We start from the raw sequence: 27,649 nt of genomic DNA on the forward strand, positions 1-27,649 counted from the left end.
TAAAAACAGGTTGTAGATTAATCTAAATAGATTAAAAAACATATACTATAAATTTTATATCAATTCAAATACATCAAAAAAGAAAATAAAGTATACTGAAAAAAATACAGTTTTAGATGAATACAAACATACCTAAAAACTTCAAAACATTTATCATGTGTTTTTATTCAGAAAAATCTAAATATATGTAAAAAAAAATTATCATCAAAATTTGTTATGTAAAATTCTTTATTATTTTCTTGTGTTTTTATTCAATTTAACCGGTTCAACCGAGTTTTTGTAAATACCAGCAGGTTCTTTCCGGTTTAGAATTAAACATAAAATCAGTATTAGTTGAACGCTTCCTTCCTCAGTCCAACAAATTTCAAAAGACCCGAACCAGTTTAAACATTAAATATAAGAGATTGAGAAACACAACGTAAAAGCATGCATAGCGGAAAATTTTAGAGAGAGTCCATTGCAAGATCTACAAGTTCACATGATATAAATAAGAAGTACCACATAAAATATTAAATAGTAAAAATGGAAAAGAACCCTCACAAAAACCATAAAATGGTTACCTATGTCATACAAACATTAAATTTAGAAAAAAAAAAAAAAAAAAAAAAAAAAAAAAAAAAAAAAAAAAAAAAACATATTTCAAGTAAATCAAGCATTCTAATCAATACGTACTTGTTGATGGTATATCATCATCATCATACGAGAACAAAATCATTTCTTCTTCCATTCCACCATTGTACTTCAACTTCCCAACACCATTTCCAGATGGTAAATAACTCGCCCTAATTCTTTCCAATTCTAACGCCACTTCTTTCATCGTAGGCCTATTCTTCCCATTCAAATTCAAACACCGCACCGCCAGCTCAGCCACCGCCATAACCTCAACCCGACCACCCTCCTCCACAATCCTCCGATCAAAAACCCCCATCCCCTCACCTTCTTCCATAGCCAACATAAAATGAGTCGCCAAACTTCTATGCTCACCAATCCGCGTCACCGAAATCGGCCTTTCCCCCGTCAAAAGTTCAACCAAAACAACCCCAAAACTATAAACATCGCTCTTTTCCGTAAATTGACTCGATTGAAAATATTCCGGATCCAAATACCCGAAAGTCCCCTTGACTAACGTCGTCAAATGTGTTTGATCAATTGATACGAATCTCGAAGTCCCAAAATCCGAAACTTTGGCTCGAAATTTGTCATCCATAAGTATATTAGTCGATTTAATGTCTCGATGGTATATAGGAATCGAAGTAGCCGAATGTAAATACGCTAAAGCTCCAGCAATCTCAGTTGCAATCCGTAACCGTGTGTTTAATGTCATCGGGAACTCGTCGGTTTCATTGTGAATTTGTTCGTATAAAGTCCCGTTTGATACAAATTCGGATACAAGAAGAGGGACTTCGGTTTCCAAACAACATCCGAGAAGTTTGACCACGTTCCGATGGTTGACTTGTGATAAGATAACCACCTCGTTGATGAACTGTTCTAATTGGCTTTCGTCTACTATTTTTGATCTTTTCACAGCTACAATCCTTCCATCAGTTAACATGCCTTTGTAGACAGTGCCTTGGCCTCCTCGACCGAGGATTCGGTTCTCGTGGAAGTGGTCGGTTGCTTTTTCTAACTCTTTTGCGGTGAAAAGTGTGGTTTTATCGACTAATCCTTCATCGGTAGTTTCTTGTTGTTTTAAAAGTAGGCCTCCGTTTCGTTTGAAAAATCGTGCTTTTTGTCTTTTGTCTTTTGTTTTTTGGATTAGTTTGTATAAAGCGAAGGTGGTTGCTGTAAGAAGTAGTACCCCGATGCTTATGCTAACACCTATAGAAAACCAAACCATTAATTTATCAAATTATATACAACAATTTAAAGGAGTAACTTATGGCTTGTGGTTTTACCTAGAATAACTCCAGTCGTTGATGATTTTCCTCTAGCTTGAGTAGGAAGACATGTGAAATTCCCTGTCCCATTAATTTGCACGCATCCATTGATACACGTGGCGCATGGTCCAACAGCTAAAACAAACAAAAATAAACATTGAATATCACATGGTCCAAAAACGAACACCTTTAGTTATAAACAACAATTTGAAAGTAGCTAAATGGAAATAAATATTGATTAGTGAAATAGATTGCATACCTTGGCATCCATTAGTTAAATACGGGCTTCCTTCTTCAATTGGCTTACAAGTACATTTGTAAGATTCAATGTTGGTACCATTACCCAGATAAAGATCCTCTCTTGCCATAGAAGAGCAATCACTTTCACCAATTTCTTCTAGTCTTAGAGTCCACCGAAGTGAAATTGGAACAAAGGAGATGCCAACAAAAGCAGATTGCCTTGAAAACTTGCCAAAAGAGTACATTTGTTCATCCACCAGGAACGCAGATCCACAAACTCCACCCGAATCCTGACTTTGCAAGCGTGTAGTATCGATGTTGTATGTTTTAAGATAGTAAGGAATCGTGGTTTGGCAACAATTGATCCCATAACAATTGTTTCTTGGGTTATTAGTTTGGTTTGGGCATATCGTCGAACACCCTGTGACCAAGTTCTTTTGCTCCAAGATAACCGCATTTCCACACCCCTCGACAGTGAATTTGTTATCTTCTCGAGAAAAGAGGAAAGGGCTATCACCCAAGTCGACGCTCAAGATCTGACTGTTGTTCCGGATTGTGTCTGCACAATTCGAATTCATTGAGACATTAACAGCCATCGTTTGATTCTCCAGATTCAAAGACAATAGCCTCAGGTTGTTTATCGCAGAAAGGTATGGTGTTGATAAGTTGCAATCAACGGCATACCATTCATTGATATAACACCCTGACCCGATTCCGAATGGGTATGGAATCCGGACACCCCCACACATATCTTTGCATCCGGGTCTCGCGTAAATTGGCGCTGATGTTGCTGTTGATGCTAATGAAATTAATATAACTAAGGATAATTGCAGCAACTTCATTGTTACAGACAAGTTCTACCTGGGAATGTGGTGAGGAATTCGTATATATATTGGCTGCCATCGTCAAGAATAGTTGGAACGAGTACTTGTGATGTGATGTTTGCAGTTACGTTTCAAAACCGAAATCGAAAAAAAATATATAATCTTGGTGTTTGCTGATTTAGGCAAGCATGTCCTCTTGTTGAAGGAAGTTCGAAGAGATATCCGGTGATTGGAGGTCGAGCAGTTCTTGAGAGACCAAATCATACAAGTCGTTTAAACTTTCAAAACAGAGCAAGAACACGCCTCATTTGACTGCCTCGTGTACTGAAGTGGGAATATTTATTTACAGACCACATTTGACTGCCTCATGTACTGAAGTGGGAATATTTTATTTACAGGTGTTCAAAATATCTTCGATCTATCGGGAATTTTTAATACCGACACTGTAGGGACGGCAAAAAAGCCCAAACCCGGACGGGGAAATCCGAAACCCGATCATTTTGGGTCGGGTAACCGGTCGTTATCGGGTTCGGGCATGGAGTGGGTTGTTCTATATATATATAATGGAAACCTTATTAAAAGTGAACATATTTTTATCAAAGTTTTAAAAAAAAACTACTATATAATTTTTTTGTACATTAAAACTCTTATATTTTTTTAAAATGTATCATTTAAGGCATTGAGCTCGGTAAATCCTAGATAGTTAAAAATATTATGTACTCGATTCACAACGTTTTGGTTGTTACAACTCATTAGATTAATAAATTTCAAAAAAATATGAGGGTTTAAATGAACTACAAAAAATTATATAATGTTTTTTTTTAATCATTTCATTAAAATAGATTAGGTTTTTCTAAGTATAGAAAACCTTAAATAAGAATTTCATAAAATATATGGGTTTTTGTGCACTAAAAAATAATATAGTGGTTTTTTTAAGCATTTGATGAAAATACGTTGAGTTTTTATGAGTTTTTCCCATATATATATATATATATATATATATATATATATATATATATATATATATATATATATATATATATATATATATATATACTAGCCATTTACCCGCGCCAAGCGACGAGTACGAATAGTTTTTTTCAATAATTAGTTTCTTCAGACGATTAGTTCTTTTATACAAATAGTTTACTACATTTAAATAATTGTCAATAAGAGTTATGCTAGCAGATACGAAATCGGTAACAATAAAAAATAAAGTGTTTGGATTGTATACAGATATGTACGAACACATGATTGACTGTACATTATTAATCATGCAACACTTTTTATACCCCATATTTGATGTATACATTTCACCGTCGTTGATTCTTCGTCAATTTCACTAATCTTTTTGTATTGACATATGATATCTCTCTAGATAATACCATATAAAGTTAGTCATACAAATAGTTAGTTTCGGAAATTATTTTTATTCGAAAACATGTTATATTTCCAGGAACACAAGTTATTTTTTGAAGAATCATTTCCTTTCGGTGCTTATTTGTCATTCTAAAATGTCTATTTTTATTTGTTGTTTGTATTAAAAATAGAAGTGTGTTGATATCTTTTCTTTAAAAAAGAAAATATTGTTATGGATTAAAAATAAATGTACATTGCTCTTTTTCATATAAATGTGCATTGTTGATTACAACCCCGATTAAATTTTCGTCATGATTATGATGCTAGTTGTCTGCGTGACTCTTACATGTGTTATGTGTTTATATGTATACCGGATGAGGCCTGATGCCAGGCGGGGCATGATGATTATCTTGTATATTATTTATCTTTGTGATTATTGCATGTGTTTATGTGTTTGTATGTATATTGGGCGGGTCCCATTATTTACAGACATATATGTTCCGAGCGGGGCTCGATGCTGAACGGGGCTCATTATGTGTTTGATATGTATAGTATGTGGTATCTTGGGGAACTCACTAAACTTCGTGCTTACAGTTTTCAGTTTATGTTTCAGATACTTCCGGATCCAAGGGGAAAAGCTCGGGGTGATCGCATCGCGCACACCACATTGTTCTGCATTTTATTTGACTCTGATGCATTTGGATGTTTTGATTACACTTTAATTCTATTATGGTTACATGGACATGTTTTGAAAGATGGTTTCATTAATCTAAAAATTAAAATTTTTGGTCTTGATATTTGGTACGTTACAAAATTAGTGGACAAAACAGACTTTTGTAAAATTAATTTACACATCTACAAGGACTTAAAATTTACCAACTTATTTGGTGGTGTGTTATCCGGTTCAAGTTGTACACAAGCATACTTTCTATTGCTACCATAGTATACCATGCCTCTCGTATCATAACTAACTCATCAACATGTACCAGGACTTATCAGGTATAAACATCATTATAATCACCCTCATTAAGACCCTCATCTGCATCATCACCTTCCCCTTCACCAACACCCTCATCTTCATTAAGCCCATCATGTACCACTTGACTATCTTCATTAGGTCCATTTTGTACTTCACTAGGACCTTTACTATCAACCACTTCATTAAGATCATCCTGTCATGTTAACCTAAACGGAAGTAGTTGCATCAGGTGCCATACATACAGAATGCAAAACCACCTCTCCTAACACCCAATTTGTTTCCATTTGAAGCATTCTTAGAGTTGGAGCTGACAGTGGTAGCCAAGGAAGAAATCATCGGAATTTACATCAAGAGTCAAGGATGTGATTTTGCCTTTATGAGGTTTATGTCGCGTATAAGGCTTTCAAGAGTAAGGGAAAATTCGAATTTTTACATCGCAATTAGAAAGGTTTAACGGCGCCTAACTGAGACAAAGACTTGATTTTTACCCAAACCTCCAATAAGGACTAGTGGTGTTAAAATCCCAATAAAAAAACCAAAAATGTTAAAACTGGACAACCACAAGGACCAAGACGATAATTTACTCTAAAAGATATTATGTTTATTTTGAAAAGAACTTGCATAGATTTGCATGAGATTGATGGAACGCGTCGCATGAAAATTTTCATGATTATCAAACATTCAAACCGATCGCTTCCATCTCTCTTGGTGAGTGTTGTCGAATTCTTCTCTCTGAGTAATCAATGCGTTCCTGAGAGACAAACAGGTTTTCTTGGTCTGTCAAATGTTAAACTATCTCCTGATTAACACAATCGTTTCTGCATCAATCCCAAATTCAAATTAAACTCGCAATTATCAAAAATCGTGCCGATTCCCTCCATTTTCTTCTCTTTTCGTGTTCTTCTTCATCGTTGACACGACGTACAATTCTAGCTCTGTAATTCTTCGTCATTGTTATCCATTCAGGTCCAATTTGAGATGCCTTGGATGCTTATTCGGTTTTAGATCAGAAAATCGGAATCTTAACGTGTTTTGTTCCTTCTTTTTTTTTCTAATGAGAGAGTTGATTGATCTCACTTCCGAGAGTGATGAAATTGAGTTCCATTTTGTCGATTTTAGTCAATTTGATTGAATGCGAAATTGAGTCTCAGTTCGATTAAATTGTTTTTGAGTTGATGATGCTGTCTATTGTCGATCACTTTAGAGGGAAGCCACATAGGTTGTTGCAAGTGCAGGCAGCCTGAATTTGATTGAGATGGAAAAGACCATGAATGAGGAGAGTGAAGCTAAAGGTGGCATGTGGGCTTTGCAGCAGAAATTTGATCAGCCCATGGATGAAGAAGCTAGCAGACTCAAGCATATGAACACAGAAACGGTAACTCTTTCTTCTTAGCCCTAGTGTAATCTTTACAAAATATTTATAGCATTGATTGTGCATTTGTGCCATTATTTGTCTTTGTTATAGGACATTTTACACATTTTAACAACTAATCAATGATTTACATTTGACACATTATTGGTCTTTGTTATGGGTAAAGAATTGTAAGTAGGTTGGGATTATGTGTAAAAAAAAAGATGAATATGTTCTAGTATGGAGTTTACATATTGCTATTATTGATACAAAAAAAGGTGTAAGGACATAGCTATTATGGGTAAAGAAAATAAATTACATTACTTATATTGGTAAAAAGAGTAAAGTATGTTGCTACTTTCTGCAATTTTCCCTTATTGATATTATCCTTTGATACAGAAATGTTCCACATTGCTACTTGTGCGACTTGCATTTCAAAGTCTTGGTGTTGTCTATGGAGATTTGGGAACTTCTCCATTATATGTATTTTACAATACTTTTCCTAAAGGAATCAATGACACTGAAGACGTTGTTGGTGCTCTTTCTTTAATCATATACTCTCTTACACTTGTGCCCCTCATCAAATACGTCTTCATTGTTTGTCGTGCAAGTGACAATGGTCAAGGTACACCTACTTCTTTAAAATAGCAACTTACTGATAATAGCAATATGCAATTTACTTCCATTTCTTTACATATTATAGCAATGTACTTACAATTCCATACACATAATAAAATGTGCTTATGTTGTTATTATCAGTAAAAGATGAAGTACATTGCTATTATCAATAAAGAAATGTATAAGTATGTTGCTATCATGGGTAAAAGATGTAAGTATATTGCTATTTTGATTTTAAAAAAAAAAAATAATAAGGTATATTGCTCATATTGGTAGTGAGAGTAAGGTACATTGCTTTTCAAATCAATTTTCCCTTCTCTATTTTCCATTATATACTTGTAAAACAACAAGAGATAGAAGTAATTCTAAAGTTATATTTAACGAATGAATAACATGTACGAAATTTTAATTCGTTATTTAGGTGGAACATTTGCTCTTTACTCATTATTGTGTCGACATGCAAAAATTAGTACAATTCCAAATCAACATCGGACTGATGAAAAGTTGACTACTTATATTTATACCCCAACACATGAGAACTCATTTCCTGAAAAAACCAAGAAATGGTTAGAAGCACATGCATTAAAGAAGAATGCACTTCTTGTACTTGTACTTGTTGGCACTTGTATGGTGATTGGAGATGGGATTCTAACTCCTGCTATTTCAGGTAAAAAACCTGGTTTTTTATGTGCCATTATTTTTTTCTTCATGAGCTTAATGGGTTAAGCATTTAATCCAAACAATTATACATGGTTGTTTCTTTTTTATTTAAGTTGAACAGAATGACTTAATGGGTTAAGCAAAAAAAACATGGCTTAATGTATTAAGACACTAACCCTTTACCTATTTGTGAATTGTGCCCCTTCTTTTTTCCTCTCGTGTTGAAACTAAAGAATATTGTTAAAGTGTTGTGTACAAAAAGACTTTGTTGTATATGACCAATTTACCTTCATCTATCATATGTTTCCTATATGAAAATCTTGAATCGAACCCTCTGATTTGAACAGTTTTATCGGCTTCTAGTGGCATCAAGGTAACACACCCCGGGATGGATAATGGTAAGAAAATAATTTCATCTTAAATTTGTTATTTTCACATAATCTTTAATGTAAGTTTTGCATATAATATGCTTATGAGTTTTTATTTGTTGCAGATTTTATCGTGGTTGTTGCTGTTTTTATACTGATTGGTTTATTTTGCCTACAACATCATGGTCCTGATAAAGTTGGATGGCTATTTGCTCCAATTGTATTGCTTTGGTTTATTTTAATTGGAGGAATTGGAATTTATAATATTTTAAAACATGACAAGACTGTATTGAGGGCGTTTTCCCCTTTGCATATATATTGGTACTTTAAAAGGAGAGGAAAAGATGGTTGGACTTCCCTTGGAGGAATCATGTTGAGCATCACAGGTAATTCCTCTCTCTATCTATTAAAGCATTCTATTTTAAAAAATGTATAAAATTATAGTAAATTTGCTATTTTGTGATAGGAACGGAGGCACTATTTGCTGATCTTGCTCATTATCCACTTTCTGCAATCCAGATTGCATTTACAACGGTTGTGTTCCCTTGTCTTCTATTAGCTTATTGTGGACAAGCAGCCTACCTCATGAAAAACAAGGAACAAGTGTTTGATGCATTTTACCACTCTATTCCAGGTTTGTTTTTTTAAATAATGATTAAAAAATATTCCAGAACATAAAAATTGGAAGGAAAAAGTAAAGGGTTAAATGCAAGTTTTAGCAATATATCTTCATTTATTTGTGCATTATAGCTTCCTACTTTGATTGTAAATGACCTTGCAAAATTTCTTGTAAATGACGTTCAAAATAATAATATACGTTGCTTAAAATGTTGCAGAAGCTGTATACTGGCCAATGTTTGTAATTGCAACACTATCTGCAATTGTCGCAAGTCAGGCGTCAATATCTGCTACATTTTCGATAATTAATCAAGCATGTGCACTCGGTTGTTTCCCTCGAGTCAAAGTCGTTCATACATCAAGAAAATTTCTTGGCCAGATATACATTCCGGATATCAATTGGGCACTCATGATTCTTTGCATTCTGGTAACTACTGGTTTCAAAAATCAAACCCAAATCGGTAATGCTTATGGTAAGTTTTACTGTAATAATTTATAACCAATCATGAACTAGAACAGTTTGTACTGAGTTTGACTTTGACTAAGAATGAGTTTGATGTCAATAGTACAAAATTTGCACTTTTGGGACCCCGCCCAAAAAGTCAGGAATTTCAATTTTTTTGTCCAACCAAAAAAGATGGAAGAGATCTCTGTCTGCACAAAAGACGTAAATGTCCTCTTATCCTCATCTTTAAAAATAACCTAGAAAAGTTGGGGCTAGTTTTGTCCTACCCAAAAAGTTGGACAATAATTTGGTCTCGATCTTATATTATATGAAAAAGGAGTAAATGTCCTCATCTTTTTGTCATAAACATAACCCAACCCAAGTTTCTACGGTGTAATAAATGTAATGGAATTGATGTCAATATAACAAAAATTGTAATTTTTTATACCATCCAAAACTCGGCTCAATCCCTTTTACACAAAAGACATAAATGCCCTCGTATCTCAACAAAAATATCCATAAAAAGTTTCTACAATTACTTAATCTCCCATGATACTCATATCCTCATCATATCAACATGACAAAAAAAAAATTACACTTTACGCCCAAAAGACATTAATGCCCTCTTATACTTGTTGGATTCTCTTTGTTAACAGGCACAGCAGTGGTAATAGTGATGCTGGTAACAACATTCCTGATGATCCTAATCATGCTCCTGGTGTGGCACTGCAACTGGTTCCTCGTCTTCATAATGACCTTTCTATCCCTCATAGTCGAATGCACCTATTTCTCAGCAGTCCTGATCAAAATCGACCAAGGCGCATGGGTCCCACTAGCAATCGCCGCCGTGTTCCTCCTCATAATGTACGTCTGGCACTACGGCACAGTCAAAAGGTACGAATTCGAAATGCAAAACAAAATCTCAATGGGATGGATCCTTAACCTCGGCCCAAGTCTAGGGCTAGTTCGCGTCCCCGGAATCGGACTCGTGTACACTGAGCTCGCAAGCGGCGTCCCACGGATCTTCTCACATTTCATCACGAATCTTCCGGCGATCCATACGGTGGTTGTTTTCGTCTGCGTTAAATCTCTCCCGGTTTATTCCGTCCCGGAAGACGAACGGTTTTTGGTCAAACGGATCGGACCGAAGAACTACCATATTTTCCGGTGTGTCGCGAGGTATGGGTATAAAGATCAGAAAAAGGACGATGAATTTGAGAAGAAGTTGATTGATAGTATCTTTTTGTTTGTGAAACTTGAGTCGTTGATGGATGGGAGTTCGGATTCAGATGAATACAGTTTGTATGAGCAAGATGTTTCGGGTTTATCTGATAAGAATACGTTTTCGTCTGTTGTTGATATTTTAATTTCCGATGATGATACGGTGAGTGAGACGGGGACGGAGACGGCGTCGAGTCACGGTGGTGGTGGGCGGGAGGAGATTGAGTTTTTGACGCGGTGTCGTGATGCCGGAGTTGTGCATATTTTGGGGAATACAGTTGTGAAGGCGAGAAGAGATTCTGGGTGTTATAAGAAGATTTGTATTGATTATTTGTATGCTTTTTTGAGAAAGATATGTAGGGAAAATAGTGTTATTTTTAATGTTCCTCATGAGAGCCTTTTGAATGTTGGCCAAGTCTTTTTTGTATAATTTCATTTTTTTTTTATATAACATGAATAAAAATAAGTGTATTGGATTATACATAAAGATCATTCAAATTGTTGTATGAAAGAAAAGTTGTAGTTTATTTTATTATCATATGATAAAAACAAAAAACTAGGGTTACATATGTTGAAATTAGAAGTAATAATGCAACATATGAATGTCTTCATTAATAAATAAAAACATAAATAGAAGGTATTCACAAAATTCCATTTGGCATATTGGAAATCATCTTAGAACGATGTTCATCTGGCTTTGGACTTGATCTCGAACATTCCACTACATCAACATCCAAAAATAAAAGGTAAAATTATACTTCCAACTTTTTTTTTATTTGGGTAGATTATTTTGCATAGTTTAATGATGTAATAGAAAAATAAATAAATAAATAAATAAAGGTAGGATGCTATAATATAGAAATTGATACCTGTAACTCGTTTATTTCCTCATCTGTAAGAGAGCGCTCCATGGAGCGATAAGTGATACGATAGCAATGACTTGTCATTCCTTTCTTGTTGGTGAAATTGTCAATCAATTGCACCTAAATGAATGTTCAATAATTCCAACAAATATGGAAAATCATTTTAGATAAATAATTTTGCTTAAATAATTAAATAAATAAATAATTTATACCTCCTCAGCGAGATCACCAGCAACACCTCGAACAATTTCACACAGATTGTTTTCAGTGAACGATTCGTTGATCCAGAAACTCATGTCTTTATAACAAGGTGGATACTGAAAATAAAATAATAAGTGTTCAAACATATTAAAATATTAAATTATTATTAAACTCAAATACATAAGTACCAGAACCGATGTTTCTAAAAATGGAAGATTGTTGCATATATTGCTAAAAGAAAATTAAGTGAAGAAGAAACCTTTGAGAATGGCTTGAATTTTATCCCAAGTTGACCTTTTGTAAACTGCATTGGTAAAGGGAAGATCATGAAAATCCCATTAGGTTCTTCTATGTATCACACTATATAATCATGAAAAGTAAATATAAAAGATATTTTCCATTTTTTATCCTTCAAAAGTTGAGGGGGTGTTTGGTTCGTGGAATGTTTTTAGAAGGAATGGAATCCCAACATAATTGAATTGAATTCCATCCTTTTCGTAACCAAACAATCAATGGAATGGAATCCCGTATTCCAATTCCATCCCACGAACCAAACACGCCTTGACAATCCATCCATCTAAAAAACAACAAAAAGACAAAATTAGATGATTCAAGAAGTAGTAAAATTTAAAATTACTTGAGATGTGAATCGCTTATCGGTTGACCAAAAGAGTCTAATATCTGGAATGTCAAATAAGACCATGGCTAATCTTTCCAATCCAAGCCCAAATGCCCAAGCCACATTATCACTTTTCCCACCTCTTTTCAATATTTCTTGTTCCATCACCCCACATCCAAGAACCTCCAACCACTTCTCCTATAAATTATCATTCAATCATTAATAAATGAGTAAATTACACGAATGGTCCCTATGGTTTCAGGTAATTTGCGCATTTAGTCCCTAACTTATTTTTTTAACTCGGAAGGTCCCTACTATTTGTTTTTGATACGCGTTTGCTCCCTTTCTTACCTAAAAAGACTATTTTGCCCTTGATTTTTTAATTTATTTAAATAAACACGCCCCCAACCCCACCCCACCCCTCACCTTACCTTACCTACCCCACCATTTTTCCCTATTTAAATACTCCCTCTGTCCCAAAATTATAGTCCATCTTTCCTTTTTGGTTTGTCCCAAAATAATAGTCCACTTCTAAAAATAAATAACATTTTTACCAAAATACCCCCTCATTATTACTTAACCAACTAAGCATTTAATGGAACATTAAATGCAAAATAAGGACAAAACTGTCATTTTATTATATAAAGTTAGTGGTAATTAATGTTTTTCTTAATCTGTGTGTTTTTTGTCTGTGGACAATAATATTAGGACGGAGGGAGTAATAATCTTTTTAGGTAAGACAGGGACCAAATGCGTAACAAAAACAAACAATAAGGACCAAACGCATAACAAAAACAAATAGTAGGGACCTTCCGAGTTAAAAAAATAAGTTAGGGACCAAACGCGCAAATTACCTGAAACCATAGGGACCATTCTTGTAATTTACTCTTAATAAATTTGTTTTAAAAAAATGGCATACCTGGAAATATATCTCGAGTTCAAAAGATGGATTCGTAAATGGAAAATAGGAGTCAACCCATCGCATTTCAACAGCACCTGAATTTTTAAACGGACTTCAATTCCAAAAACCATATTTCATTTTTTACTAAAAAGTATACTACATTCACCTCATGAGTAGATGTTCACTCTTTTAGTTACTTTTATATCATTTTACCAAAGAATATGATATATTATATTATATTATAGATTCATTTGGATTATGAATTTAACTTCTTACCAAAAAGGTGGCGTGCCAAACCCTCGAGGCATGCTTTTAGATCATGTGCAGCATATAAAGTAGCATCCATTCCAGAATCATTCCAATCATTTGGACTAAAGACTCTAACTCCTTCCATCTACATAATATAAGGATTATAACCTGAATAAGTTAGGAGGCGTTTGGATTTGCATTTTGAAACTGATGATTGCAACTTCAATAATCATAATCAGAATCAGAATCGGAATCGGATATATTTTGTGATAAAATCATAATAACTTATATAGAAATGCTCAAAACTGACTATTGTGAGTTCATGTTTAAAGCACATCCAAACATACTGTTTACTAATTATAGTTGCTTTATAGAAAAATGAAATACCTGATGGAATACAGGGTAATGAGTTGAATCAATGGAGTCTCTACGATAAACATCACCAGTAACAAGAAAATTTGCATACCCTTTTCTGAGTAAATCAGCCTGATGTGCACTTGTGTGACACCTCAGCACTGTTTCTGTATCAATGTAATATGTATCATTGTAACTCCTACTAACATGATCAGAAGGCACCAACACATCATCAAAGTTCTGCATCAATAAGGATTTCATCAATGATATTACATATTTACATTATGCTGAAAAGTATGCTTATCAGTTTTAAGTGTTTGCAAAAAACTTATAATGATTATGATTTTCTAATTATTGAGGATCAAAATAATCAAAACAGGAGATGCACATAAAAAGTTGTTACCTCTTTTGTAGTAACAATGGGGCAGAGATCATCAAACTTATGGAACTGATTGTTATAGTTGGTGTCAAAATACTCATATATTGCATTCTTCAAGATTCCAAGAGGATGATGATCTCTTCTATGAAGTTGCAATCCAAGTTTAGTGAATATCAAATCAGGGACATTATTTGTTGGTTCATCTTTAACTACATCTGTATCACACAATGAAAAGCATAAATAGATTTATAACTCCAAAGCTATGACTTGATAATATAGCATTTAATCAGTGCTATATGAGAAGGAGGTGGAAGAAAAAAGAAATGAAGGTACATTTGTAAAGTTATCAATACGATTTTATGAGTAAAAAACACATTCAAGCACTATCTAGATTGTATTTCAACCGATTATCAGACCATCAAATAGCACTTGAAACTTTAAAACCTCAAACCCAAACACCTACTAAAACAAGAAATCTTCAGTTTTCCACAATCAAAACAATACAATCCGCCTGAATCAACGTGTATGTGAAATTTAACAAATCAAAACGAAAGCATTCATTCAGCTAAGATATGGTGAATTACACAGCACATGATATGCCCTAGAAAGCAGAAAAAAATAAAGAGTACCCAAATATTGAATGAGGAGGGGTTAGATTAGAATACCTTCTTTCGAAATTTTAACTCCACCAAGTTCAAGGAGTGAAGAAGCTGCTGCTATTGTCTGTGAGGATTTGTATCGGCGAAGGAAAGGTGCGGGGACGGAGACGGAAAATAAGGTGTTGAAACCATGTTTGGTTGAATGAAGGAAGACAGAGGGTTTGGAGAAAAGGATGTGGTGAGCAAAGGTGAGAGCAGCCATGGTGCACACAGTGGATTGTAATGGATTTGCGGATGCTGATTTAGTAGAGGCCTCGATGGCGTTTCCAGGGGTTCACCCACAGACACATCAAAAATGGTTTAGTTTACTGATCACCGATACTATTTTTTTTATTAAATGAATTAGTTTACACATTGTCAAAACCTTATATAAATAAGTGTTCGGCAAAGTGATATTAAAAAAAATGGTGTTTAAAAATATCCATATCCAAAATCATATTTGAAATCATCCTAAAATTCGAATATTCGATTTTTCGGATTCAAATTTGGATAGCATTTTCTAATATTTTCAGGTATCGAAAACCCACAAATTAAATTATTAATTTAGTATATTTATGTTTGTTTAAGAGGATTAGGGTTCCGTATCAATTTTATAGCAGAAAAAACATATTTTCTCATGAACACTATCTTCATTTTTGACATTTTATGCTTTTCGTTTAGGCTGTAAGATATGGGTTCGCTGAGGATTAGATGTTATAACACCAAACATTGTCATCTCACATTCCAACATGTTATAACATGAAGTGGGGGCGATGTTCACATGCTATAATATAGTGTCAAGAAAATGTCATAACATGAAGTGGAGACGATGTTTGCATGCTATAATATAGTGTTATGTGAGAGAGAGAGAGAGAGAGATTATGTACAACCAATAGTGGTAGCTGTTTCAATATATTATGACACCAACATACCTTAATATAACATGAGACTCAGGTTATGTTCATTTGTTCTTAACGACGTTAAGGCATGCCACATAGGACTTCCGACACCTTTTAACGGCTCATACCCACTAGTCTTAGGATTTGTAAGTTTTTTAGTTCAATATTAATTTAGAGTAATCTAGATTTTCGTTTGCATAGGCTACAAATTCATGGGGGTTGACAGTGGTGGTTTTTATGTTTAATCTTTATATTAATTTACATTTTGCTTGATGGTGGTAGCTAGGTGGATTTTAGTATTGGTAAGAGTAAATGCTATTCGTCAAGAACGTTGTTTCCTAATAACTATTTTTTATGTTTTATATGATGCATTGAAATATTTGTTCTATGTTTTTATACAGCTTCATTTTAAATTTATTCCAGATTTATGAATAATTTTAAGTAGATCTAAACAAAGAAGATAAATTTTTGGATGTCTAATTTGATATCTAAATCCGTATCCGAAATTTCAGATATTCAGTTTTGAACAACCCTATCATAAATAACTTATTAGAGGTGTGGAACATCTATAACCCACTTTTAAAAAATATTTATTCAATGCATTGTCACACCAGCATTCCATTAAAATATATATATTAAGGTTATCTCTAATGAATTGAACTCTTAAGAGTTCAATGCAGTGTCACATCGACATTCAACTAACTACACTATTTTACTCATTAAACTTTACATTCCATTAAACTCAATTAAAGTTTAATGGATCGCCTCATCGCCACCTTATTATATCTTTTAATGCATATTGGGACTTGAGTGTGGAGATTGTTATATTTTTATATTGTCAAATGTTGTTCTTTGACCAGGCAGTTATAAATGTCATTATCAAGTGAGGTATGAACTATGCAAGAGACGTATGTAGTTAATATGAGATTTGTTCCTCTTATATATTGAGAGTTAGACATTTAACGCGTGTTACCAAAAGTTAAACACCAAGTGAAATTGTTTGTGATCCAAATCTCATGTTCAACATGATGTCTATAACAAAAAGGATAACTGATAAACGTACCTTATACATCAATTGTAACTTTGAGGTTTTGGGAATTAGATATTGATGAATGGCATTTCCGTCGTATGTTATTGGGGGCAGTGAAATGTTGATAGACGTTCACCACTATCTATATCAATCTACGATAAGTCTTGTGCAAGTGAAGACTGAAATATCTATATTCTCAAGAATCATTTTAGAATGATATTTGCTAATAACATATGATCCTATATGATCACACCTTATAAATGGTTATCACTTATTGATTATTTATTAGAATTTGATTACTAATAAATATTATCAACACTTGTATTTAATTAGGAAATTATTAGTTTTGAAAATAATATTTTCTAAGTTAGAAAAACAACTAGAAACACATATGGTATGGTTTATATTTTGTGTACATCTTCACAGACCCAGACACATTTCATGAATTAAAAAAAAAAAAAAAAAAAAAAAAAAAAAAAAAAAAACACGACCAATGAGTGATCTCAGGTCGTCGGTAGTTTTGATTCATGTTATTCAAAAATCAAACAAGTGGTTGCTTGTGAAATCGATGGAGGCAGATCCAAAGTTGATGAAATCGATTAAGCCCTAAAGATTGTTTGTGGTTCTTGATGAAATCGATGGAGGAAATTGCCCAGACCTTCTTATCCACCACAAGATTTAGACTACCAGAAGAAATCAGAAAGTAAACCTCATACAAACCTGAAGCAACGTTCAAAATCAATTCCTTCATGTTGTATGTATTCGTTGGGCTAATTTTGAACCAAGAGAATGCGAGAGAATGAGAGAGATAGAGAAGGAGAGTGTTTAGAGAAAGAGATAAATCACATTTTGAGAAAAGAGAAGGAATAGTATTTCTTTTAATTTTTATATTATTAAAAAACAAAATCAATAATAAAAGGTAAAAAAAGAATATAATTAAGTGTATAACAGTCTTTTTAAGTTGGTCAGGAACCAAACGCATAACAAAAATATACAATAAGGACAATCCAAGTTACAAAATTTTTATAGGGACCAACTACATAGATTACCCCAAACCACAGGGACTATTCGTGTAATTTACCCAAATCTAAAAGTGACAAATTTGTAGTCTAAAATCATGTAAAAACTCTAAACTACAAACTGGAAAAAACCTTATATTAATCCGACTTCAAACGAATGGGATATGCATATCTTAAACTTTTTCATTAAAACCGGTTCCGATTCTTAAAGCGGTTTACCAGGACCTAAAAAACACAAACCTGGGTTACCCCGAACCAGGACGAAGCCCTTATTTTAAACCTGGAACCCGGATCAGCTTTACATATTCCGGTTCTAACGGTTCGGTTCCGGTCCGATTCCGGTTTTGAATCTCCTCCCTATTTTTAACTACATAATTTTCATTGGTGTGACGCTCATACATTCATCTAGTTTATATAAATTCCACTCATTTACCAGATTCCAATTCTTTAAAAACACTTGATAAACCAAACACCCACAAAGGAGATACATAATATTCCAATCCTCTATATCTATTTTTCATAAACCCAAAACCCTTTATATATAGTCGGATCATACATATTGCATGCATAAATTAAGATAATACTAAAAATCTAAACATTTAACATGTATTCAATAAAAAGTGACTAGTGAGCATACAAGCTCACTTATAGAGATCCTCCATGGTGGTTTTAAGGAGCTTCACATCGGCCCCAACAATTTCAGACACCTTCTTTCCTCCTTGAAAAAAGTGGAGAGTTGGCTGCACTTACAATATAAACACATGTCTATATGTGAGCATGTATAACATTTACAGGGACCAAAATTCACAAACTTACGAGTACATGGGCCGATTTTGATTATATTCATTACCAAGGGATTAAATGTGTGAAATTGAAAACATTAGTTAAAAATGACACATGTTGAATGGGAAGCATAAGTAGTTTACCACAGCAGAAATATTTAACTTTGCCAATGCATCCCCCATACCTTCCTGCAATGAAAAGGGCATTAACGTCTTTTGCACAAACAAAAAACGAGTGGTATATGAAATGAAAGAAATGCTTAGAAGTATGAAGATGCTCTTACTTGATCGATATCAATCTTATAAGTGGTGACATTAGTGTATTTCTCACTCAACTCCCCAATAAGAGGAGATACAAACCTACCTGTGAAACAAGAAATATATATTTACTTTTAAATCAAGTGTAAAACAAAATGAACTGAAGAGTACTTTCAAGAGCTCAACCCTACATTAGAAAAAACATAATATATATAGAAAAATAAAAGTCTTACATGGCCCACACCAGACAGCAGTGAAGTAAAAGACTGCTGGCAAGGATTCATCTGGTCACATTATAAAAATACATAAGTATATACACATTATGCATATAACACATATAATCAGTATATGTATATGTAATTATGTATATGTATATTCAGTTATTTACTAACCTTGAATCTTGCGAAGTAAGGTGTTAAATTCAGCTTCTGACTCGACTGTTACCACTCTAGATCCACCTGCTATAATCATTAGTTTTAGTAAAAAAAGTGATTATTACAACTATACAGGCACTATCAGCATAGTGTTATAGCAATTCAATATCACATAATAACTTTATAACAGCTTATTTAATATGGCTTGTTGTGGGATTATAACTATCCAATATCACAATCACTTCCAAAAAGCACATTCAAACACCCTTCATATGCCCACTCAAGAGAAGCTAGTGATTCAGATTATATAATGACCTTTCGGAACACTGGTTTAGATTCTTTTGTTAATGGGAATTGTCAAAATAGAACAAAAGAAATGCCGAATTACAAAACAGAGCACATATCAAGACAGGAACCCTAATCCCAATTAATTAATCCCTAAAAACATCCGATGTACAAAAAATGGTGAGCTGTTAATAGATAAATCATAAAAGTAAAGATCATACCCGACGAGGGAGAGGAACAGTGATTCCGATTAGAAGACTGCTGCCCCGATTGAAATTTGGAGATGGGAATTGACCATGATGGTTTCGTCACAGAAGAGAAGGAACACGAGTACGAGTATGGAATTGTTGCTGGATTTGAAGAGGAAACTGATGCAATTTCACCAATGGAAGAGCAGATAGAGCCGCAATAAACTCCATTACGTACCATACGACGGATAGCGAAGATTCCCCTCATTTTGCTAAGGAGGGCGAAGCTGATTCTGATGGTAGACTACTACCAGGTTTGGGGACGGGGTTTAGCGTGAAAGGATATTTACATTTAGGCCCTTACACTTTTGTTCTAGAGCTCATCTTAGTCCTTATACTCAGAGGTCACCGCCAAAACCTTCTTCTATGTAAATATTGGTGACTCGGTGTAATGAATAGTAAATTTGTCGAAGAAGGGGATTTGTTTTTTATTGAGTAAATAAAAGGTTGTCTAATCCGTTCATATTTATATTTTTTGATATCACTCTTGAACTTCTTTTATATGTCTCTTAAAAGTTTATTACTCTTTTTATACGTCTCTTAGAAGTTTTTGACTTTGAATTGAGTCTAATAACAAGGTCTAATTCATTCGTATTCATATTATTTGATACATTATTTAGAAGTTTTTGACTCTTTTAAAATGTATTTTACTAGTCAAATTTAGGGAAAATGACTTGAGATGGTAAATTACTTTTTAAAATGTACTCATTTAGTCATTATTTTTTTTTTTTTTGTAAACTAAACTCTTATATTTTATTAATATGTACATATTAGATCCTTTTGACCGAATTCTATAGGTTTTGCTAATATGGAAGCACACGTGGCACTGACAACAACTGCATAAAAATTAATTAGCTTAGTCACTCCTTATAAACGAATGTTAACATCCAAAAGCAGGAAGAATCACCTTCAAACTCAAACACATAGTAGATAAGAGAAGTGGGGAATTCGTAGAAGAAGAAAGAAGATGTCAAGTGGCGTACCTCTAAGACCAAAGATAACCCTGAAAAGAAATTATGAGTGTGCCCTAACTCATTGGTAAATACCTAAATTGATTTTATTTGTCAAATCGCATCAATTTTCTTCTTCTTACCTTCTATGTTGTTGATTTTATTACTACAGAAACCAGGGAAAAAGTGTAAATTTTGGAAATGGATTGATGAAGAACCTGAGAATATGAAGCCCATTGCAGAAGATACTCTTTCAGATTTTGCAGATTATCTTAAACAAGTTTTAGAGGATGTGACATATGTTAGAGAAGAAGTGAAATCGTTGAAGGTTATGATTCAGATACTGATTTTGCTGGTCATTGTTGAGGTTATGTTTTGGGGTTGAAGATATGCTTCTGGTGGTTTTAGGGGATTTTGATGTAATAGACTTGTGTAATTCTTGTTTATGTAATGGATGTTGATGTACTTTATGTTTATGTAATGGTAAAGTTTATTGTTATTATATATGGATGTTGATGTAATTAAGTCAGTCAAATGGGGGTAAAACCAAGACAAATTACAGGAAAGATTCTTTTATAGATAATTGGATGTAAAGACAAATAAAAGTGGATGACAAAAGGCATCAAGCCATTTAATAATTACAAAAGATAAGCCCACCAGTAGGGGTAATACAGTAATTTAGTTCAAAAGATTCGACAAGTACATCAAAAGTAAACAACTAGTAGGGGTAATATAGTAATTAAGTTTAAACGATTACCCCACACTAAATCAAAATATATATCACATGCATTACCCCACTACATCAAAACCTAATTACTCTAAGGTCACAGGTTTGTCTTGGCTGCATCCAGTTCCATCCTTGACTTTAACATTTTTCTGAAGACCAATTTCTGTGATTCTTTCTAAAAACTTTCTCACCCTACCAGCATCATTCAAAGGAACCTTCTTCATAGGACTTCTCTTTACAGGACCCTTCTTCACAGGAGCTTTCTTCACAGGAGTTCTCTTGACAGGAGCTGGAGTTGAATGACTTGGACCTATTATGCTTGAAGCTGGAGTTGAATGACTTGGACCTGCTGTGCTTGGAGCTGGAGTTGGCTTACTTAGGCATGTGGCTTTGTTGTGGCCAGTTTCGTGGCAAATGGTACATCTTAGAGGAATGCTTGCCCTTGACACAATATGCCTTGTGTGCCCACTTAGCTCTCTTTCTGTCTGGTCTCTTTTCCTTTTGACACATGGCTTGCCAGGTAACCTCCTCTTTAATGGAGGCAAAATAGTATGAAGTCCTTCAACATGTGGCTACTCAGAATTGTCATTGAGTGGATGGATGTTATACTTATAGCTAATAAGGAAAGAGGTTTAGTATAGGAGTTTGATACAAAAGCCTCCACATCTAGGTTCAATGATGAAATTGTTGATATGGCATGTACACATGGAATGCCTGTGAGTTGCCAGCTTCTGCATCCACATGCCCTCTGATTCAGATCAACAGCATACCTCTCATTTCCTGAGAACACTTCAAATTCTTTGTAGCCACTCACATAAGGTACCCAAAATCTGTCAATATATAGGAAGATAGTCAGTTACCATTATAAAACCAATGTATAAATAATGAAATTGTTACTAACCTTTGCAATTCTTTCAAATCCTCTATCTCCCTTCTGATACTTGGGCATATGTCCAAATCCCAACTCAAACCATTTTGCTTTTGCATCCGTAACCTCTGCATTGCCCAACATCTTATGTCCTCCAACATTGTTATCAATGGTTTCCTTTTAGCATCAAGTACGACAGAAATGAATCTTTCAGAAACTCCATTCTCTACTGCATCACAATCCATACCCTCTCTAAAAAAAGCCTTTGACTAACACCTTGGATCGCTGTCTATGAGATAGTCATAAGCCCTACTTTTTAAGGACTTAATCTCATTCATTGCTGCTTCAAACTTTGGTACAGTTGTTGCATTCACAGCCCTCCAAAATAGTTTAAAATATTGTTCTCCTTTAAATTTTTTGTGGAAATTAGCTATAATATGTCTAGCACATAATCTATGCTCCACATCAGGAAATCTTTCCTTCACAGCATCAAATAATCCCTGATTCAAACAATAAAATGATTAGTTAATTAAATGATCAAAACAGTTAAAGTTAATTGAAAAAAAAAATAGAATGATTACCTTGTGGCCATCTGAGAGGATTGTAATGCCATGACCATTCCCCCTCCAATGTCTTCCATCAGGTTGTCCAAAAACCATTTCCATGTCCTTTTGTTCTCAACATTGACTATTGGCCAAGCTAAGGGATATATGTTATTATTAGCATCTCTACCCACTGCTGATAGGAGCTCCCCTCTACAAACACCCTTAAGAAAGCAACCATCAACCCCAATTACCTTTCTGCATCCATCTAACCACCCATCTACAACACCTTTAAGGCTAACATAAAACCTATCAAACACCACAGTATTATCAGGTTGTGGCTCCAAGAACACCTCAACATGTGAACCTGGATTAGCCCTTCTAATTTCAGCTGCATAATCCCACAATTTGGCATAATGTTCTTTCAAACTTCCCTCAACTTCAGACAATGCTAACTTTTTTGCATTCCTACACTGCCTAACACTCACATTAATGTTGTATCTCTTAAATACTAGGGCTTTCATTTTCCTCAAACTTAGTTTAGGACTCTCCAAAACATCATTCACAAATTGTTTTCCTATCCACTTATATGTTACAATTGAACCAAGTTTGAATGCCCTAGAACACTTGTGCTCTGTTATAAGAGACTTAATCTGAAAAGTCTATTCCTCTTTCATCTAGGAAGCATACAATCTAAAAGGGCATGTTGGATTCTTTCCTTTACAACACCTAACTGTTGGATTAGTATCTAAGTCCATAACTATTTTGGTATGTACTTGACCCGATGTTACATGGTCCTTTTGGGTTACCTTCACCAAAGCAACTTGATAGGATGAATTATGGAGAGAAAGGATTAAATATGATTTATTAATATATTATGAGAATAATATATTAAAGGAGAAATCATATTGTTTAATTAATATTAGTCAATAATTAATTGGTAATTAGTTTTGTGACTAAAAGAGATTAATTAAACTTAAGGGACTGGAATTGTAATTATAAGATAATTGCAATTTGGGCTATGGATTGTCTTAAATTAAGGAGTGGACGAATTCTATGGGAAGCCCATAAGGAAATCGTCCAAGGCCTTAATTAAAGGAGTCTATGGGTTGCTTAGGGCTTAAGCATCCAAATTAGGGTTTCCTTGTTAGATAACCCTAATAGCCTCACTATATATAAGACCCTTAAGGACCAAAAACGTGGGAAAAGCTTCTTGCTAGGGTTTTCACACGGTTTTGGCAGCCTCCATCCTCTCTCATCTTCATCCTCTTGCTTATGGTGTTTGTGAACCATTAGAGGAGTGACACTTGTGATTCTAAGCCTTCCAAAGTCAATACAAGGAAATTTGGGATTGTTATTGCTACATAACAATCAAGGTAACATCTTAAACCTATTCTCATGTTAATATGATTACTTGTATGCTAGTATTAGGGTTTATAGTCTTGGATAACTTGCATGTACAATAGAGAAACCTAGATCCAAGCATTAGGGTTTGTATGAGCACATAGGATGTCTTATGACCAAAACCCATCACTAACTAGCAACCTAGCCTTGTCATTCTTTTCATACCACAGATCATAACCATTTGCTACAGCATAACAACTAAGAGAGTATTTAAGTTCAGCAGTGGTAGAGTATTTCATACCTAATCGAGGCTTCATCTTATTCCATTCTTAAGTATGATCATGTCTTGGGTAGATAGGTCGTATTGTAATATGATCTTCTTCAACCAAGTCATCATTCTGTATTGGACAAAGTTTGTTGAGGAATGCATCATTAAAATTTCTTTTGAGAGATATAACTTCATCGTCCTTGTGACAACCCAAAGTTTGTTCCGTTAAATTTAACCGTTTCCGCTAACGGAATATGTCATTCTATAAAAGTTCCGTTAATATTGGGATCGTCAAATAAATAAATGTTTATTTATTTATTTATGTTTTAGGTTATTATTGTCATAACAAAATAAATAAAACTAGTAAATTTCATTCCCATTTATTTGGAAAATGTTATTTTTATTACGACCATCTAACCCGGGTAAAAAGTTTAAACCTCATTAAGCTTTAGTATCGGGTACGCGTATACCGGGTGCAACACCCAAGCCTTATATAAAGGAGGGTAAACACATCATAGAACTCTTTTATCACTCTAAATCCACTCTCTCTACTTTCTCTCTCTCTAGCTCGTTTTCGACTCAAAACCGCAAGTTTCCGCCTCCAAAACGTAAGATCTCTTACCCTAACTTGTTCTAGACATCGATTAGTGTTGTTTTAACCCAAAAATCGTCCAAAATGGCCATCAAAAAGGAGTTCACGGCCTAAGAACCTCCTTAAGCCGTAAACACCTAAAATGGTGACAAAAGTCCCAATTTTCCATCATTTGAGCTTAGAAACTAGTTGTGGAATTAACCTAGAAGTGTTTGAACCTCAAAACAACAATTTTTAGGGCATAAAAGAGAGTTTACGGACCAAGCACATGCTTAGGCCGTAAACTCCCTCTAACCATGCAAACATGTCCAAAAACATTTCCAAACCACCCTTAGACTTAAGATATGATTTAGGGACTTGCCGTTTCGGACTTGGAACATATAAACACATGCATTTTAGGGGTAAAATAGAGTTCACGGCCCAAGCATGTGCTTAGGCCGTAAACTCCCCTAAATCATGCAAAATGGGAGTTTAAACCCCTAAAAAGCCTTATAACCTTTACTAGAATTTGTTAGAATTAAACCAAAGGCCTAGAAATCAAGGAATGGGGTGTACAAGAGTTTACTACCATAAACCCTAGGGTTTACAGCCGTAAACTCCCAAAGAGTGGCCTGTGGGCCGTAAACTCCAAGGGAGTATACCCTTGGACCCTTAAACACCCCTATAGCCTTGTATAATTCCTTAGAACCATTTCTAAACCCACATGAGACTTGAAAGCAATCAAAAACACTCCCCTCATGAGTTTATGGCCGTAAACTCATGGGGGATGTGGCCTCCCAACCGTGAACTCAATTAGAGTGGGTTTTAGGAGGGTAAACTCCAAAGTGAGGTCATACACTCCTTCCATACAACCCATTAACCTTATAGCACTCAACCATAAGACCTTTAATCACATTAGAATGTCTATATGTTTAAATAAGAGTTTAAGTCACTAATTACTTGTAAAACATATATCTCATATGTTACTAGGGTCATAAAAGGTGTATAACTCCTTACTTGACACCAAACGCTCATCTGACGCATTCATCCGATTTACTCATTTTAGGTGAGTTCATACCCCTTAATGAACCTTTTCAATTGTTTTTACATGTTTTAGGGGGGGGGGATACAAGTACAATGTTACAAGTTTTATTATCAAATCTTATGTGATTGAGAACTTACTATTAAAAAGGAATTTTTCGGTACTTTTAGATTCTTGTCGATATAAAGGTTTTTAAATGATTATCAAATGCATTTTTAAAGTTAACTTGTTCTTAAATTATTTTTAGACTACGTTTAAACTACTTTTTATAAAAAAACATATCTACGTTAATATATTTATATAAGTAAGACTTGAAGGACTTAGGACCGATAGCTCGCCTTATTTCCTGTTCTTGTTTGATGTGGTCTTAGGGTATCTGTTATCCGTCTGACTGTCGTTGATTTCTTAGTTATATATCATGTATATTGGTGTTAGATATAAAAGTCTTCATCTTATTCAATACCTTCGTTATACAAATGCCGAGAACCATACACTCTAAATTAACTATAATAGGTATAGTTAAGGCTACTACTACTCGTTACTTCTACTACTATACACACTACAACTATTATTATTACAAGATGATACATGTATAAGAGAACACTCTATGAACTATACAAAAGACTACTACTCTATAACACAAGAGAAAACACTAATCCAGAGTATAACACACTATTCCTCTATAAGACACTCTACCGCGCCTACACCATGTGACCAAGGCTTTGCGGAAGGAAGGCGACACTACATGTATAGATCTATACGGAGCAGACACTATTATATCCCGACTGTTAGCTACAATCCAAGCCAACCAGGCTCAAGGGTGGCACTACTTCACTACACTACGTATGACCGGGAAGGTCATCGGACTCTCTATTTCTCACGCTATTGGTCACATAAAGGAATACACGTATATCCACACTAATACACTAAGACTAAAGTCTAAGCTAACATCCTGAAGTAAGTAAGTATTTATTACTAATGGAAGTTTGCACCACTACTACTGTCAACAGGCATAACTTTTCCTTATCTACATTACATACTTGAGATTTACGACTATACTTTTACAACTAAAGGTTTTCAATGATAAAACTTACACGCAACTTAAAGGATTTCACTTACGATGTACTTTCTGGAAAATATAGGATTTTCTAGGGTTTTCTATTACTTATAAAACATAAATTGCAACTTTTCACACTATAAGTTTTACAACATTTTATACATCAACCACACTAAATTCTTATGAACTCACCAGCTTTATGTTGATACTCGTTTTCAAAATAACTTGTATCCTCAGGTCAAAGATAGAAAGGTACAGGTGCAACATTTTGGAGAAGATGGAGCATACAAGACCCATCTCTTATTTTTGATATACTAGAGTGCCCTCGGGAAACTCGGCGAGTTCACCCGTACCCCTCTAGTCCCGCTTAACACGTCGAGTCTTTCCCTTGCTCGACGAGTGACACCTGAATTGAATCGCGGGGCCACCCCGACTCAACTCGTCGAGTCCAATTATGAACTCGGCAAGTTCCATCATGTACTCACGACCTCTAGATCCCTTCCGACTCACCGAGTCATCCCCCAACCCGGCGAGTCACCAACTGTGTGATTTACAGGGAAACCCTAACCCTACTCGTCGAGTCTGTTCTTGGAATCGGCGAGTCCATGTCATGCACAAACC

The 27,649-nt window shown here is 34.5% G+C and overlaps 5 protein-coding genes across 7 annotated transcripts; 1 reads left to right on the plus strand and 4 right to left on the minus strand.

The window, feature by feature from the left end:
• Window positions 1–457: 457 nt before the first annotated feature.
• On the minus strand, window positions 458–3,270 carry LOC145066330 (wall-associated receptor kinase-like 1). Of its 2 annotated transcripts, XM_079013559.1 has the most exons (4): window positions 2,979–3,270; window positions 2,137–2,907; window positions 1,896–2,012; window positions 458–1,818 (listed from the first exon to the last, which is right to left on the minus strand). In XM_079013559.1, the coding sequence occupies exons 2-4, from the start codon at window positions 2,864–2,866 to the stop codon at window positions 662–664; spliced, it is 2,004 nt and encodes a 667-aa protein (XP_078869685.1). In that variant the 5' UTR covers window positions 2,867–2,907; window positions 2,979–3,270; the 3' UTR covers window positions 458–661. The 2 variants fall into 2 exon arrangements, with proteins under 2 accessions (XP_078869685.1, XP_078869684.1); XM_079013558.1 differs by having other exon boundaries at window positions 2,137–3,270.
• Window positions 3,271–5,935: 2,665 nt separating this feature from the next.
• On the plus strand, window positions 5,936–10,990 carry LOC145065902 (potassium transporter 10-like). Its single transcript, XM_079013005.1, has 8 exons — window positions 5,936–6,654; window positions 7,030–7,255; window positions 7,670–7,915; window positions 8,256–8,306; window positions 8,402–8,662; window positions 8,743–8,910; window positions 9,113–9,367; window positions 9,996–10,990. The coding sequence occupies exons 1-8, from the start codon at window positions 6,535–6,537 to the stop codon at window positions 10,988–10,990; spliced, it is 2,322 nt and encodes a 773-aa protein (XP_078869131.1). The 5' UTR covers window positions 5,936–6,534.
• LOC145065903 (phenylalanyl-tRNA synthetase class IIc family protein) lies at window positions 9,763–15,107 on the minus strand. The gene is made up of 10 exons (XM_079013006.1): window positions 14,792–15,107; window positions 14,151–14,341; window positions 13,781–13,987; window positions 13,421–13,538; window positions 13,163–13,239; window positions 12,262–12,441; window positions 11,884–11,928; window positions 11,636–11,740; window positions 11,430–11,543; window positions 9,763–11,281 (listed from the first exon to the last, which is right to left on the minus strand). The coding sequence occupies exons 1-10, from the start codon at window positions 14,985–14,987 to the stop codon at window positions 11,231–11,233; spliced, it is 1,284 nt and encodes a 427-aa protein (XP_078869132.1). The 5' UTR covers window positions 14,988–15,107; the 3' UTR covers window positions 9,763–11,230.
• A 3,048-nt stretch (window positions 15,108–18,155) lies between these two features.
• Window positions 18,156–19,916, minus strand: LOC145070869 (thioredoxin O2, mitochondrial-like). 2 transcript variants are annotated; one of them, XM_079017827.1, is made up of 6 exons: window positions 19,633–19,916; window positions 19,145–19,210; window positions 18,986–19,036; window positions 18,779–18,858; window positions 18,639–18,683; window positions 18,156–18,452 (listed from the first exon to the last, which is right to left on the minus strand). In XM_079017827.1, exons 1-6 carry the CDS (start codon window positions 19,865–19,867, stop codon window positions 18,354–18,356), a joined length of 576 nt encoding a protein of 191 aa, XP_078873953.1. In that variant the 5' UTR covers window positions 19,868–19,916; the 3' UTR covers window positions 18,156–18,353. The 2 variants fall into 2 exon arrangements, with proteins under 2 accessions (XP_078873953.1, XP_078873952.1); XM_079017826.1 differs by having other exon boundaries at window positions 19,145–19,213.
• A 1,506-nt stretch (window positions 19,917–21,422) lies between these two features.
• On the minus strand, window positions 21,423–23,270 carry LOC145067707 (uncharacterized). Its single transcript, XM_079014783.1, has 5 exons — window positions 22,821–23,270; window positions 22,518–22,704; window positions 22,238–22,433; window positions 21,989–22,166; window positions 21,423–21,908 (listed from the first exon to the last, which is right to left on the minus strand). Exons 1-5 carry the CDS (start codon window positions 23,268–23,270, stop codon window positions 21,423–21,425), a joined length of 1,497 nt encoding a protein of 498 aa, XP_078870909.1.
• Window positions 23,271–27,649: the final 4,379 nt, after the last annotated feature.

Source organism: Lactuca serriola, chromosome 8, assembly GCF_051521515.1.
Source record: "Lactuca serriola cultivar US96UC23 chromosome 8, Lser_US96UC23_V15, whole genome shotgun sequence".
NCBI lineage: Eukaryota > Viridiplantae > Streptophyta > Magnoliopsida > Asterales > Asteraceae > Lactuca > Lactuca serriola.